Below are 16,333 nucleotides of genomic sequence, written 5' to 3' on the forward strand. Positions count from 1 at the left end.
TGACCACTTCGTTCAATTATGATATTTCATCAACGCTGAACCATAATATTTCACATTAATATTAACACCAATATTGACTACATCAAACACATAATTAGTAAATAGAAATAGAGTGCATAAGAACCTAAATAGTTCTCAAGGACATATAAGGATTATTATGCCTTATACACATATGTCCTTATTAATCACAACATATATTAAAAAGTTAATATATAGTTTATTCATATGTACGGTATGTACCAATAGTGTTACAACTTTCAAAATTTGGAATTCTTAAACTGTTAATCTCTCACAAACAAATGTCCTTTTGTCCGAACAATCGATGTCATCCCACGTGTAGCTTTTATAGTTTACTATTCCTGCACAGTCTTGATTCCTATCGTTGTCGGGATCCTCAATGCTCCAGTTGAAAAGAGGAACAGAATCCATTGAAGATAAGAACACCCATTTTCCTTCCATAAAGGCATCAGTTATCCCGAGTAGAATATCTACATAAAGTAAAATATTATTTACAAATATATTTGTAACGGTTTGAGTTTAAATGATATAAAAAGTATATAAAATTTAATAATTCCGAAAAGAAAAATGTTTTTGCCGCCTGTCAACACATAATAAAACTAGAAATATGTCCATAGGACATGAATGCCCAGCCGAGGGTATATTAGTAATGCAAAATGAAAATGTGTATTAGTGTAAAAAATTTGATCAGAATATCTTGAATAGTGATGCAGTTGAAATGCTTACGTATGTATCAGCATATGAAGTTTGACACTAATTTCATTAAAATGAGGTAAAGGTCAAAGGAAATACCAAGGTCATAAATTGTTGATGCAGTTGAAATGCGTGCAAGTTATAGTAGAGAAGGCTTTTCAACAAATTTTTCAAGTTGCAACATTGGTATTGTTAAATACACAAAAGGGTTCCTTACATTGTTTTGTACACAAAAAGTTTTGACCAAGCGAAATAGAATGCCTTCACTCTACCTGAAATAACAGGGTCAAATGAATGGGGAAAACTAAACTATATTCAATAGTTTTAACTCTCTTTGACGATTATTATGAAGAAAATTGTCATGTTTTTTGTGTTCGCGCTTTTTCGATGCAACAATTGATCATCTTATTTGTGTTACTAAGCACGAAGGGGAGCGACCGAGTATAAAAATTGAAATAGGTTAGAACTGAGAAGGTGGGTAGATTTCACTTTTTATTTTAGTTAAATTTTTTTATTATATGCAGTAAACCGGTGTCCGCAACTATACAGTAAATAAGTTTAACATTGGTGCTAAATTTTAAAACCACCGGATTTTATTGAGAGAAAGAAACACTTAGGAAATGCTAAAAAATGCGTTGCGTGTAAACAGTTAGATACCCCGAGCCTGCTCTAAACAAGTTTCAGCAGTGAGTTATCGTTCATAAAACCAACCCCTAGCGGCAGTTGAAAGGCCTAAGTAGAGTTTATTTGAAGTTTATAAAAAAAACAGTATCAAGATATTTCAGCCCACCCTTAAAGCGGATCTCTTACACCTGAATTTTTGTGATGTTTGAAATTTTTGACAGTTTTTCAATTTTCAATTTCTTTTTTCACTGTTTTCAGATATTGGAGAAGATCCAACCAGCTATTCTCAAGAAAATGCTGTTTTAGTTTTTTCTTTTGTCTATTTTTGTAAATTTAAATAAATAAATAATCTTTGAAGAGAAATTTAAAACACTGGGCTTATGAAAATATAGATAGGAGGGGTTTTAACCAAATAAATAAAATATTTTAAATATTTCTAAAAAATAAATTGAAATACTTTGGAATCTTATTTTATCGGATATGGAGCCTGTTATTATAAAGTTATAAAGAAATGCATGCAACAAAAATCAGTTATACTTTATAGGTGTAGAGATCCTTCTTAACTAAAAAGCACTTGTTTTGAGAGAAAACAAGATGGCGCTAGTGACAAAAGGGTAGTTGCGACTCGGGAGAGTAAAAAGGAATGAAGTTGCATTTCTGTGTGATTATGTGAGTGTAAATTTACAACCAGTTAACATTTATATAACACTATGAGGTAGAACCCTCTTTAAGCCAAAAAGTTTACTATTTAGTGTGGTTTCTGTGCTTTTTATTAATCCTTGTGTAGACAGTTGTATATGAGAACTATATGAGAACTACTCATGTCAATAAAACAATTCAATTCAGTGAAAACTAAAGTTGTGGGTACAAAACGTAAACATACAAGTTTCAGTCCTACAGAAAGTTTAAGGAAACATCTCGAAGAAGATTTAGGTCGTCGTCTTTACCTGACTTAAAGGATCTCTGTGATCAATCTGATCAATTTGATTTAAATACTGATCTTGGAAAAATGGACGAAAAAATGAATGGGTCAACCTTTAACACTTCGGTAGATGACCAATCTACTCAGTCCACTCAAAATACTACAGATGATGCATTTATCTATTTTATCGGGTTTTTCGCAAGGTGAGCAAATCAGTTCTAATGAAGGACAACAACCATTCATTCAAACTAAGGGTCAAATATTTAGTCTCACTGAACTCATATTAAGCTCCATCTGTAAACAATATCTCGCGATCCTGCAAATATACATTTTCTATTATTATTGTCCGGCGACATTGAAATTAACCCTGGACCGATTGGTGCTTCTATTCATAGTTTAGATATTTTTCATCTTAATATTAGGAGTATTAGAAACAAAATAGAAAGTTTAACTACGTATGTAACTGACTTCGATATATTATGCTTTACAGAGACACATTTGGACTCTAGTATAAGTAATAGCGAACTTTCAATTTAAGGATTTAATTCAATATTTAGAAAAGATAGGAATTCGCATGGAGGGGGAATTCTTGTTTATATATCAGAAGCTTCTGATATTTCCAGTAAATTAATTTTAGTTGGAGATCTTAATGTAGATTTTTTAACATTCCTCGAACACACATCATAAACGAAATTCTGTTAAATACAATCTCACTAACACTATCCATGAACCCACTGTTACAACGCACTTTGAAAAATTACGCACTTTGAAAAAATTTTTCAAAGTGCGTTTAAATTTGGGACCAGGCTAACGCACTTTGAAAAAAAAAATAATTTTTTTTCAAAGTGCGTTAATATCGACCATATTAACGCACTTTAAAAAACTGCAAAGATTGATCGATATTCATTCAAATAATCGGTATGATAAATAACAGATCCAGTAAATGGTTTGATAATTTTTTCATCATAAAGTCACTGTAGGACCTGAGATATCGACGTTTTAAATATTTAAGGGTTTGATAAGATTAAAGGGAAAATTAAAAGGTCTTGAAAAAAGAGTGACGATTGTTTAAGTTAATTAATTCATTTCTTCTTTTTTTTAATTATTGTCTTTGATAAGTAGATGTAAAGGTGCATAGAGGGCACTAACAGAGGACAGCTTCAAGCAACTTAGCTTTTATCATAATAAAAAGGGGCCAATTTTATCGTTCAAAACTATGAAAATTCTTTCTCTCTCATACGTTTTACTGTACTTAAAAATTTCTAGTTTTCATCTGTTTTGAATAACTCATTTATTATGGAAAGTTTTCAACGTCATATATGTACCAGTTAGGTAAATACATAATTATTTGAATGCTTTGAGTATAGCATAGACATCGAGACTTGGCGAAGGGCCAGGGGAGGGGATTGGGGCTAAGTCCCCCAACTTATTTTGGAAAGATATATACATCGTATAAGCATTGAAAATGCAGCGTACCCTTTATAAGTTTATTGCTCCTCTCCCCCGTTTGTTACCGACACCTATGTATTGGAAAGATAAAGATTTGGACTGAGGGAGCTTAAACCCGTCTTCTCCTCTTTTCGACGGGAGTAAATCAATTCATTTTTGAGGTTAGGGTTAGGCTTAGTTTTTTGAAAGATAAATAACAAATAAAATCTTTCCATGACTAAAAATAATTTTTTTTCAAAGTGCGTTAAGTGTCTCCATGGTAAAATATATTGATGTAGACTCTTAACGCACTTTGAAAAAATTTTTCAAAGTGCGTTGAGATGGTCCCAAATTTAACGCACTTTGAAAAAATTTTTCAAAGTACGTTGATTTTGTCCCAATTTTAACGCACTTTGAAAATGTTTTTCAAAGTGCGTTGCCACAAGCCACTCGTATCACGGGCTCGTCGAACACACTTATTGACCCAATTTTAGTCAACCCAGATGTATTACTTCTTCACTCCGGCGTGTTAAATACAGAAAGTACAATCAGCGATCACAAAGCGACATACATTTTCCTCAAATTTACCGTTAATCTAAGCCAATCTTATGAACGCAAAGTGTGGGTATATAAAAATGCAGACATGGACAAACTAAATTCACTCATTGAAAATACCGATTGAGTGAATCTCATTTGTTATGCACAAAATGTTGAACAAGCAACGGAAAACTTCTCAGTGACATTTATGAACTGATGAATATAGTTAGACAAAGTATACCTGAACAATCTGTTATTATACGGCCTAAAGATAAACCATGGTTTGATTCTGCATTGTGCAAAACTCTTCGAACAAAAAATAGACTTAATCGAAAAGCCCAAAAAAGCAAAAAAGAATCTGATTGTACAAATATTAAACAAGTGAGAAATAATTCTAATAATACGAAAAAAAAAAATGCAATTGAAAATTACCACAATAATTTAGAATTACACCTTACGAATGCTAGGAAAAACAACTCGAAATTATACTAGAAAATACTGAAAGATGTTTTTAAAACCAAAATTGCCTCTGATATTCCACCATTACAATATATAACTGATAGTGGTCGTACAGATATTGCTTATTCAAACAAAGAGAAAATAGATGCACATAATAATTATTTTACATCTGTATCATGTGTTGTTGATAGTGGGTTAGAATTACCTGAGGTATATCATGTATGTAACAGTGAAATTAGTAGTGTATGTATTATCGAGCAAGAAATAATTGATATTGTATCTATACTTCCTACAAACAAAGCTATTGGTCATGATAATATTAGTCATAAGATGTTAAAAAAAGCAAAGTTTACTATTGCTAAACCTCTTTGTTTATTGTTTAATATATCTCTAAATGAATGCATTTTCCCCTCTGCATGGAAATTAGCAAATGTACTTCCTCTTTTTAAATAAAGAAGATCCTTCTGTGATGTCTAACTACAGACTAGTGTCATTGTTGAGTTGTGTTGGGAAAATCGTGGAAAGAGTTGTGTTTAAATATATTTATAATTATTTTCATGACAATAATCTTTTTTATAAATACCAGGCTGCAGCTGGTTTTTTCCCTGAACAGTATACCAGCTGATAGAAACATAAAATAATATTGTTAAAGCTATTGATGATTGTATATTTTGCTGCATGAATTTTTCTTGTCTGTCAAAAGCATTTGATCGTGTGTGGCACAAAGGTCTTTTATTCAGCTTACGACATATGGGATTACTGGTAGTTTGTATAAATGGTTTGAGAATTAATTAAATTGTCGGTACCAAAGGGTGATGCATCATAACTTATTATCAACACCCAAACCCTTACATGCTCCCCAGGGCTCAGTTTTAGCACCTCTTTTGTTCTTAATTTATGTTAATGATGTTGCTGATAATATGGTTAATTTTTGTAGATTATTTGCTGATGATAATTCTTTGCAGCATTCGTCTCATAACATGAAAAGAATTGAAAGAGACTTAAACAAAGATTTAAATGATCTGGAACTATGGTCTAAAAATGGTTATTGAAATTTAATCCATCTAAAACAAAAGTAATAATGTTTAGCACAAAGAAAAATATAGAATATCCTAAGCTTCTTTTTCAACAATGTGAATTAGACTTCATTACTGAACACAAACACCCTGAGTACTATTTTCACGATGCCAGTTGGTCATCACATATTGATAATACTGTCTATTGCCTACAAAAAATTGTCTCTTGAAAAAATTAAAATTTAAAGTAAATCGAAAAACACTCTCACTCATGTATACATCATTTATAAGACCGCAACTTGAATATGCTTTAGTGGTGTGGGAGTGCTGTCAACAGGATGATAATGATAAGTTAGAAAACATTCAACTTTATGCAGCTAGAATTGTAACTGGGTTAACAACTATAGCTTCCAAAGATTCACTTTATTTTGAAACGGGGTGGGAACCGCTTAGTTGTAGAAGACAAGAAGCTAGATTAAAAACAATGTTCAAACTTCATATTAATTTAGTGCCAGAATACTTAATGGACATCCTTCCAAATATGCGCTGTAACACATCTATCTACTCGACAAGAAATTCTCAAAATTATGATATTCCAAAGTGTTGATTACAAGCTTATAAGTCTACGTTTATTCATACTGTAGTTAATGAATGGAACTCAATTCCACTTGAAACACGAAATTCACAGTCAATGTCGAAATTCAAATCTAAAATTAGTAATAAAAAATCTAGATCTGCTCCACCTTCTTACTTTGATAACGGTAACAGAAGACTAAATGTTCTTCAAACCAGACTACGACATAATTGTGTATTAAATAACGACCTTTACAGATGCAATTAAAATAAGTCCCTTGTGCACGTGCGGTAAATTTGAGGACACATATCATTATTTTTTCGTATGTCCAAAGTATTCGAACGCCAGAAATGAATTTTTACATATTTTTTTACAATTTGATAAAATCCACATACAAGATACACATGTCTTATTATGGGGGCTTGACTCATTGAATGCTGCAGAGAATGAACGTCTCTTTTCTTTTGTTCAAACATTTATTAAACATTCTGGTAGATTTCCTTGTGAGTTACTGTACCAATATTAATATATGAATTTGTTCAACTTTTTATATATATTTATACATATATGCAAAATGCATCAATTTGTTTACTATTGCAAATGCTGAATACTTTATATAGCATGTTTAACTGTGACAATATAAATGTGTAATTTACATGTATAGAGAGAGGGCGTTATAAATATTCAGTACTTTTGCTCAATCCTTTGTAATTTTATTACAATAAAATATGTTCAAATCAAATCACTAAAAAGCAATTTTTTTAGGGTAAGATTTGTTTTTCCGGATATTTTTAGGATAAAAAATTCGGACTCCTCTGGTAACAGCATATGAAGTTTGATTAAAATATTTGAATGTTTTCTTTAAAACTGAGCTAACACTTATTAAAGATAAGTGAGGTCAAGGTCAAAGGAAAAGGTCAAAGTCAAAAATGGTAATGCAGTTAAATAGCTCGCATCAGTATGCATCCAGTGATAACACCATCTTGAATGGTATGTTTAAAACTGATCTCAACACTAATTTAAGAAAAGTGAGGTCAATGTCAATGGAAGGACGGAAGGACAGAAGGACAGAAAGTAGATGAAAAACACTATATGCCCCGGTCATATTCATGGCGGGGCATAAAAAAGTTCCTTGTCGCAGTGGTAAGAACGTCTGCTGTAAGGCCGGGGAATTTATCTTTCCGTCGCAGGTTCGAATTCCACCATGAAAGGTGGAGACCGGTCTTTCGGATGACACTGTTTAAAAAAGGTCCCTTGTCACAGTATATGTTGGCACGAAAGAGACCCCTCACTGTGCAGTGGTCTTAAATGTCGAGTATAGGATAAAGCTTGCAGCTATCCGCCAACAGTTGTGGCTTTTCAATATGTGTAAAAATTTTGGAGAGGAACGTAAAACAACATTTAAAAAGACAAGATAAAAAATGTAGCAAGAAAGTATTTTATTTTATTATACTTCATTGCAAGTGTTTTTTATGTTCAAAATAATTGATAATTAAAATTGTACTTGCATTTTACATGCTAACGGATATTGGATGTTTTGTTACATAATAACGTATTCTTGAAGATAACAAAATATCTCAAACTCTAATTTTCTGTTTAATAATTTGTTCGCATAGATTTTAAGGATACATACATGCACTACAAACAAAGAAGATGGGGGAGGGGGATGGTGCAAGGCGTTTAGAAAATAATATTAAGCATGTGAATTTAGTATTTTAATTAAGTTCTCATTATTGAAATCTATTAAATTATGTGACACAAACCTTTTGTGAGAAAAAAAATTGGCCAAAATTATCTCTTTAATAAAATATAAAATAATATTCGTTGGATTCGAACTCTAGCAATAAAAATCCAGAGTATCATATTATTTTGAGACAAACGCGCGAACCAATACATACTTTACTTAATTAAGAATCGATGCATTTAAATCATGTTTGTGATATGACCCATGACTTAATGGACAAAGTATTTCTCGAAAAGATTCAAAATTTTTAACGCTTTCTTATAGGAAAATAAAAATGGTAAACTGTGTTTAAAAATTAGCAGGGACTATATTTTGGGGGGAATGGTGGCGCATGAAAATATTTTCTTTTCTGCTCGTCAAAATTATTATTGAACAATCAATTTAGTTATAATTTTGACACAATCAATGACGCGAAGAATTTTTCAAATGTTAGCTTAAATTTATAATAAGGGACACTTTTTAAAATATATCAAATAAATATGATTTTTCAAACAGACTAAAATTATGTAAGCTTTTAACAGCTTCCAAGCTACGTACAGAAAGTGTTTTTACTCTCTTATTAAGCAGTCAAAACATTTTGTTTTGGTATCATTTGTATCTTTATAGGACTTGTTTACCATATGTAAAAATGAGAAAAATTTAGATATAAGGTGCATATTAAGATAACTTAAATATCCAAACAATTTAAGAGAACTAGAGATAATATGGATGAGCCAAAATCCATTGTTATTAAACTGTTTGTGTCAATTTGGTAATATCATCTTATAGACCTTATATGATAATATCCTTTTATGCAAACAGGAAAACATTTAACCTTTTGAAATAGAAGATCTATGGCATGATTGATTTTTATTCTTAATGTCCATGGAGAAGCCTAAATGTAATGATCTTGTAATAATCTTGACCTGACCTTGACTCTAATATAAAACGGTCAAAACTTATCTGATACTATCACTTAGTAATATTGTTTTCTTGATTCTGTAAAATTTCAATATTTTTTAAATACAAGAAATAAAGTTTGTGTGAGAAGAATGTTATCTTAAATATTCATTAATGTTAGATGAGATATCATTAAAATGCAAAAAAGAATGTAAAAAAATGTAAGAAATTTCAATTGCGTACATTTCATTAACTTTTCAAAAAACTTATTTGACAGTTAAGTTGCATTTTTGCATTTTCACTAAATTAAGTTGTTTAAGTAAAAAAAATATAGATTCTAAAGTGAGAGAAGCATCATTCTAATTTAGCAAATATACGAGGGCTGTTCAGATCAATAAATAATGTCCTGAACTGTATGACATGCAAAACAGATTTTTTTATGTTAAGCTGGAATTTTTCGAATTCTTAGATTTTTAATGAACTCATAACAATTTATGCCATTATTGAATCTTTAATTGATAACAGTTTATGTGACCACTTTTCATTACATAGATCCCTCATGAGAAGCTGGAAAACAAGGGCTATTTGAGACACTGCATTAAAATGAATCGTAAAGATTCAGTAAACTATAGTGAAACTTAACGCTTTATTAAAGCTGCAGTAAAACTCGTTAAAAATGCAAAAAAAAAAAAAAAATTACTGAAATATATAAAATTTACGACAACCAATGCCTGATTTTTAGACACATTAGCAGGTGGATCTCAAAGATAAAAAAATATTTAATGGGCATTAAAGTACGTACAGTCTCTGCCATTAAAAATTATAACAGCTAATGTACTGTTTGCCAAATTTCAACAAATAATCACTTATAATGTATGGTTAACTTTAAGACACATATCAAATATGATAGTCATCATTTCGGAAGTAGTTCCGAGGCAAAATGGTAAAAGTCAGCTGATTTTTTGTCATTTCGTTTTTCCTCATAATATTCACCTGGCTTGGTATGTTTTTCTAAAGTTTATATTACACTTTTAGCACCAAGATAACATATCTTAATATTTGTCATCATCTGTAAATCTTTACTGTGTGTGATTTGTCTATATCATTTTTTTTATTGAAATATTACTAATATTTTCCAAGGAGAAAAAATCTAAGAATTACCCACTTTCTAAACTTATGACATGATATTAAGTCTCCTCCAAAGAAAAGAATTGTTTGTATCACCTGTCCTAATATTGCAGTTGTTGCAAAAAAAGTGGGGGTTTTAATAGCCATTGGTCAAGAAATCTACGCATGAGGCTTGGTTATTGTTGTCCATGCACTGATAGATGGAATTGGTCTTCATAAGAAATAAAGAGAAAAAGATTCAGTGGATGTACATGTAAATATTATCACATGAAATGCGGGGGTATCATTCAGTGAGGTCAATGCTCACTGTTCCTTCAATTTGAGAAAACAGAGCATATTTTCTTTATTAGTATTTTCTAGTCATTTACTTTTAAGGATATACGATCCTCAGCCAGGAAGGATAACTCTTAAATTTATAATTTAATTCAAAAAGTCTTAAAATAAAGCTTGAAATTGAATTTTTTTCATGCAACAATTTTCATTTTATGCCTCTACGTATGATTCAATGTTCTTTAAAGTTTTAACAAACGGTATTTAAAAAGTTGACATTTTGTACCTCATAAAATGAAGTAAAACTTGCATATTAAAAACAAAATCAAATTTCTTTTAATTTAGCCTTAATTACCAAAGTTTATATGCATGATTTGATATTAGAAGTGATTTACAGTGTTTTCTTTGAAAGGAAACACTTCATACACTATGCATTATGAAACAATGGAAGTAAGTAGGACAAAGTAAAGTCCAAATAAGTGTAAAATTCATGCAATTTTCTTTAAAAGCCTGGATACCTATGATTTTCATTCATAAAATGTATTTCTTGATCAATTATCAATTAAAAAATATGCAGTAGGTAGTTCAAATCGCATTTCCTGAAAAATTATTCGAGATTTACTAATTTTCCCTATATAATATGATTAAATTTAAAGTTGAATTTTAAAGAAACACCGTGGGTAAATACATTTTAATTTGAGAATTTAGAGACATCTTTGTGAGCATTTTCAATTACCCAATGCCAGATTTTCAGAACCTGAGGATCGGATAACCTTAAATCCAGCTTTACCATGGCGCTTTAATTAGTTTCAATGCTTTTAAAAATTTTAATCCAGACTTCGGGTTTAACTTTTGAGTTAGAGAAAGAGATCAAGTGTATATAACTGAGGAATCGATTGAATATGAAATAAGGTTGTTTCTTACCAGTATTTTCCTGAATTGCCATGTTTGTCAAATATGTGCTTTCTTCTGGAGTTTCTATCTCGACAAGCTTTGCCCCAAGCGCCAAACAGTATCTCTTGAAAAAAAAAATCATAAAATCCACATTTTAAGACCTTGTATTAATCATCAATTATTTTATTTCAACAAACTGCAAAACATGTTAAGCTATACATGTAGTTTGGTAAATTTATACCCAATTATTTTTACATTGTTAAGCATTACAATTAAAGATGTTTTCTATTTTGGTGAACGTTGTGTTTAAACTAAAATGAAGTTGTCAAATTCTGTATTTTATTTTAGTCTGGTCCAATTTATACGAAAAAATACTTCTAGCGACAAATAATTATTATTTCGTCCAGCATAGTTTTGACCTATTTCGAGTATGCTGAATATTCAAGAGAAAATTAGGAAAATTGGATGTCCGCCATTTTAAATCGCCATTTTGACCTTAAAACGCCATTTTCATGACGGCCAGCATATTTTTACGGATTCAGCATACACGAACTAGTACCTTGAAGAATCGCAATTTAATGTCACACATATTCATTTGTTTTACATTGTATTCAAGAACAGACTATGTTACTGAAGAATGGAAAATATTGTCATCGATTTTTTTTTACTGTATCTTAATAGATCGGATACTTACTTGAGTGCTATAAATTCAAATTAAACACTGTTTTTAGAGTCAGCATATAATGTTGTTTAACATAAAATAAAAGATTTAAGAATCATCTTTGGTATATTGATCAATTATGTTAATGACATTACTTGTGCCTCTAAGATCGCTAATCTATTCTTCACAAGAAGATAATGCGATTTGCCAAATTCTCTCCTTTGTGGCACACCTAAAACAAAAGTATTTCATTAGAAAAGTTTAACTTGGTAAAACAAGAATATTTATAAAACGAGCATTTGTCTAGAAAACAAATCAATGTAACTCGTTTTTATTTTAATGACGATGTTCGAATATGGATTTGGATATTATCCGTTTTATTCTATTAATAAGGACAATAGAAGATATATATACTTGTTTGAATGGAGAATTGCACAAATCCTTCGGATGGTAAAAGTCCATTTGCAGAGCTGGTTGCATAACATTTCCTAGATCCTCGATGAAAGAAGAAAGTTGTACAACCCGGTCGCTTAAAGCACCTTGAGCTACATTCAGACAGACTTTGAATCTGCTCATATTCCCCTATAATGTCAAGAGTTGGTCTTTTGTTATCATTTGCAGACACTCGTGAAAAGTCCGAAAATTCTTTGAAAGCACCGAATACACAAGCATTATATTGTGATATTATAATTATAACAAACACAGAAACGGAGATACGCATTTTGTTTTCTGAATTTTCATATGGATCAAACGAAATGACAACGCCAAGTGAAAATAACAAAATGAATTTTGAATCTCAATTATTCAGTGAAAATCATATACCATAATGCCTGCACATGTTGAAAAATTGATTTCCTCTAAACTAATTGTTAAAGGTTTTAGTAATTGAAAGGTAACGTATTCTCTATACTGTATCATCGTTTTACTAATGGCACGACAGTTTGCTTGATAGGGCGTGCTAAAATGTATATGCTTATTATCATTTTATTCATTGATTGGATGTTTAATTTCAATGGCATCAATAATACTTTTCATATAAAACACAGAACTTTATATAAATTAAAGTCTTTAAAAGATTTGTTTAAGCAAAATGATATTGGGTGCCCTACTATTGGATTTTCTGCTTCGGGATCTCAAACGTTCAACCCGATTCTGGAATACATAGTTACCCCGTAGTAAGGTTTTTGTAAACATGTTTGATATCATGTATAAGAATTTTTCTACAGGACTTTTTTTTGAATTTGTTAAAACGAATAATTGGTTGGGCATACTGGGGGCATCAACGACAGTTGGAAACGATGGACTGGATTTATATATAACAGTTTTTTCCCCTTTATTGCTTTATGCAAATTATTATAAAATTCATCAATCAGGGCATATAGAAAATAAGCATCAATGTTACAATTTTCTGAATGCGTTTAAACGAATTAAATTCGTTATAACAAGCATTAGAATTCGTGGCAAATCATTTTTTGATATCCATGTAACAAATTCAAGTAATTTTAACAGATTTAATCCCGATCATTTATTCAAAGAAAGTTTTATAAAGAATTTAATATGTAAAAACAATTTCGACAATTCCTAATATCGAATTCTATAGAATACTTTTGAGAGGTCCTACATGTATAAGAACTTCCGTAATTATGTCATGGACTTTATTAAAAGGGTTATTTTCCCCCTATTAAATGTTACTCATAAACTCACAATACAATATAGGAACAACTATCTAATTTTTTTTATTTAGATGTATATTTATACAATTTTAAAACCAGAGAATGTCCACCTTCCATGCTGCTTATCACAAAAAGCCGATCCCTCTCCTCTATGGAAGGGAATTACCGCCAAAAGTCTATGTATCTTGCTTTAATTCTTATTCTGCCTACTTCTTTATGCTTTGTTATTATTGTAATTATATGTCACTTTATTGTTTTCATATTCGTCTTTATTACATTTCACTTTGACTTTTATCCTTCTTCATTTTGTCCTTACTTCTATGTTGCTTTATTCTTGTGAATTCATTTTACTTTCTTTTAAATTGATACAGTTTCTGAATGATTATTTTTATTACGAACGATAACTCAATCACGCAAGCAATGAAGCATATTCAATGAAGACGAATACAAGTTGTCCGAATTTAGTGCCGCATTATAACGCTAGGTGGCAGGGGTGTTCGCCAAGAGTGTTGGTAAAATTAGGTAAGCAAACCCGGGCCGGGGTTATTCGAGTTTTTTCAATTTTCTGCCTTAATACTTTATATTTTTTTAAATGACTGATGTTTGTCATAAGTTCAGGTATGTACCCGATACATGCCATTCCCTCGGATTTCTCGCTAGATGGTAAGATTTCCCCTGGAAGACTGACTACATAGTGATGTTTCCTGCGGAAGAATATACAGTGGGACTTCCCCCGGGGAAGTTCAATATATAGCTAGTCTTCCGTGGGAAATCTCGCTATATATAGCAATTCGCCCCCATTCCTATCCCCCCCCCCCCCCCCCGAATAGTTTTTTTAAAATTGTAAAACAAGGTTTATATATACCAACGTTTTCAGGTTTTGAAGAAAAGTTATCCGTTCTACAATGAAGCGCATTGAAGTGGTAAAATTTTCCATTCGGACGAAACGTTCTGAGTCATGCTTCGAACGTCAATTATAACATAACGACACGCCCATTTCTTTAGAAATGATAAAGGAATATTCGTCGTAATGTTTTAGGACACTACACTTTCTGCGACAAGCAACATGGGTTACACTAATATGAAGATTTTTAAATAAGAAAGAGCTACGTATAGAGTTCCTGCTTATGTAAAACACGCATTGCAACGATTTTGTACATAATTATGATTTTAACATGTTTATTGGAGTTAGCGTAGCACATGTATCAGTCGAACACGTGCATACTCGGTGTTGATGTAGACCGTCAATTTCATTGGCTATTATATTTATGAAATACCTGTTCTACAGGTATTCGATTGAATCATTTGACCGATTTTTCTTTTCTAAAGAAATGGGCGTGTCTAAAGATAGCTCAAAACGTTTCATCCAAGCAGAAAATTTTACCACTTCAATGCGCTTCATTGTATATGAAGAAATATTTAAATAATATCATTTTAATAGTATTTTATTATTAAATCATTTTAACCATTTAGTTAAACATAGATAATCTTCACGAGTACATATGGATAATGACTCTTCCCCCCCTTCCCCCCCCCCCCCCCGCCCTGGATGCAGTCGCCCGCGTGGCACTGTGGTTACGGCGTCTGCTCTACATAGAGTCACGAAGTACAGAAGTAAGGAGTCGACCAATACGTCGTGGGTTCCCACTATAAAACGTGGAGTTCGGTCCTTCGGATGAGATCCCGACCGTATTATCCGAGGTCCCGTGTCGCAGTAGGTGCTGGCACGAAAAAGATCCCTCACTGCTCAATGGCTATAAGTGCCGAGTACAGTCAATTCTCGAATTATCGCCATTCGATTCATCGCCATTTTCGCCATACCGCCAGGATTTCCCAAGAACGTTTTTCCTGCTATATAAAATTCTCTTTATAACGCCAAATTCGCATACCGCCATCCGCCACCCTGTTTTCAAAACAAACGTCCATTTTTAAGTGTCAATTATCTCGATATACCGCCACAGGTGCGTGTGGTCAGTGAAGCGCTGCTAATTGGTTGACGGCTATTCCTGTTGTAAAGCATGCAAAAGCAGACAAGGTACATGCAATTAAATAATTAAACAAGAATTAAATAAACAATAATTTTAACATGAACTGTTATAATAATTTTGGTTTCTGTTTAATAAAAATCATTTATAGTCATGGCTTCACCACGAACGCGGTCCTAATTAAAGTACGCCGGTAACGATATCATTTTGATGATCTCTGCTTTAAACCTTGCAAAATTTGCTTTAAAAAAATTATACGGTATAAATTGTGAACGTTTCATTACCAATGATGCCATAAAGAATGAATTTATTCAAGAATCCATTTTACGTACTATCGGCAATATATCACGACAATCGACCCAGTATGTTTTTTTTCAATATCAGACGTGCAGATTTACATGCATCCACATGTACTTGTCTTTATTTCAGAACTGCACATTTTGAAATTGTACATAAAAAATAACTTGAAGTATTTTCAAATTTAGAAATATGTTTTTATATACATGTACGTGTAATAATAAGAATAAAAACGCTAAATGGTATTTCTAAGAACGGTAACTCTACTTCTGTATCCTAAAAGATGGGAAATTCAATTCATCGCCAAATTCGTTATACCGCCATGATTTCTAAATTACAAAAGGTGGCGGTTTATCGAGAATTAACTGTATATATAGCACAAAGCAGCTCTTCACCGGCAAGAGGTGGCTTCTCCATTTGAGTGAAAAATTCTCGAAAAGGAAATTATACAATGTACAATCACACCACCAAAGTCTCAATATATATACTGACTTCCGGGTGGACGACCTCCTATGGGGTACGTTTCATCGG

The 16,333-nt window shown here is 31.7% G+C and overlaps 1 protein-coding gene across 1 annotated transcript; it reads right to left on the minus strand.

The window, feature by feature from the left end:
• Positions 1-273: 273 nt before the first annotated feature.
• Positions 274-12,595, minus strand: LOC134241071 (hepatic lectin-like). Its single transcript, XM_062723164.1, has 4 exons — positions 12,262-12,595; positions 12,003-12,079; positions 11,217-11,310; positions 274-488 (listed from the first exon to the last, which is right to left on the minus strand). Exons 1-4 carry the CDS (start codon positions 12,566-12,568, stop codon positions 274-276), a joined length of 693 nt encoding a protein of 230 aa, XP_062579148.1. The 5' UTR covers positions 12,569-12,595.
• Between the last annotated feature and the right edge of the window lie 3,738 nt (positions 12,596-16,333).

The sequence above is a fragment of the Saccostrea cucullata genome, unplaced genomic scaffold, assembly GCF_032062105.1.
Source record: "Saccostrea cucullata isolate Sc308-1 unplaced genomic scaffold, CSIRO_AGI_Scuc_v1 ctg3002, whole genome shotgun sequence".
NCBI lineage: Eukaryota > Metazoa > Mollusca > Bivalvia > Ostreida > Ostreidae > Saccostrea > Saccostrea cuccullata.

Coding starts and splice junctions, on each gene's coding strand:
- LOC134241071 (XM_062723164.1), bottom strand. CDS start 12,568: ATGCGTATCTCCGTTTCTGTGTTTGTTATAATTATAATATCACAATAT. Junction 12,080..12,261: donor GCAATTCTCCATTCAAACAA/GTATATATATCT, acceptor CTTTTGTTTTAG/GTGTGCCACAAAGGAGAGAA. Junction 11,311..12,002: donor TAGCGATCTTAGAGGCACAA/GTAATGTCATTA, acceptor TTTTTTTTCAAG/AGATACTGTTTGGCGCTTGG.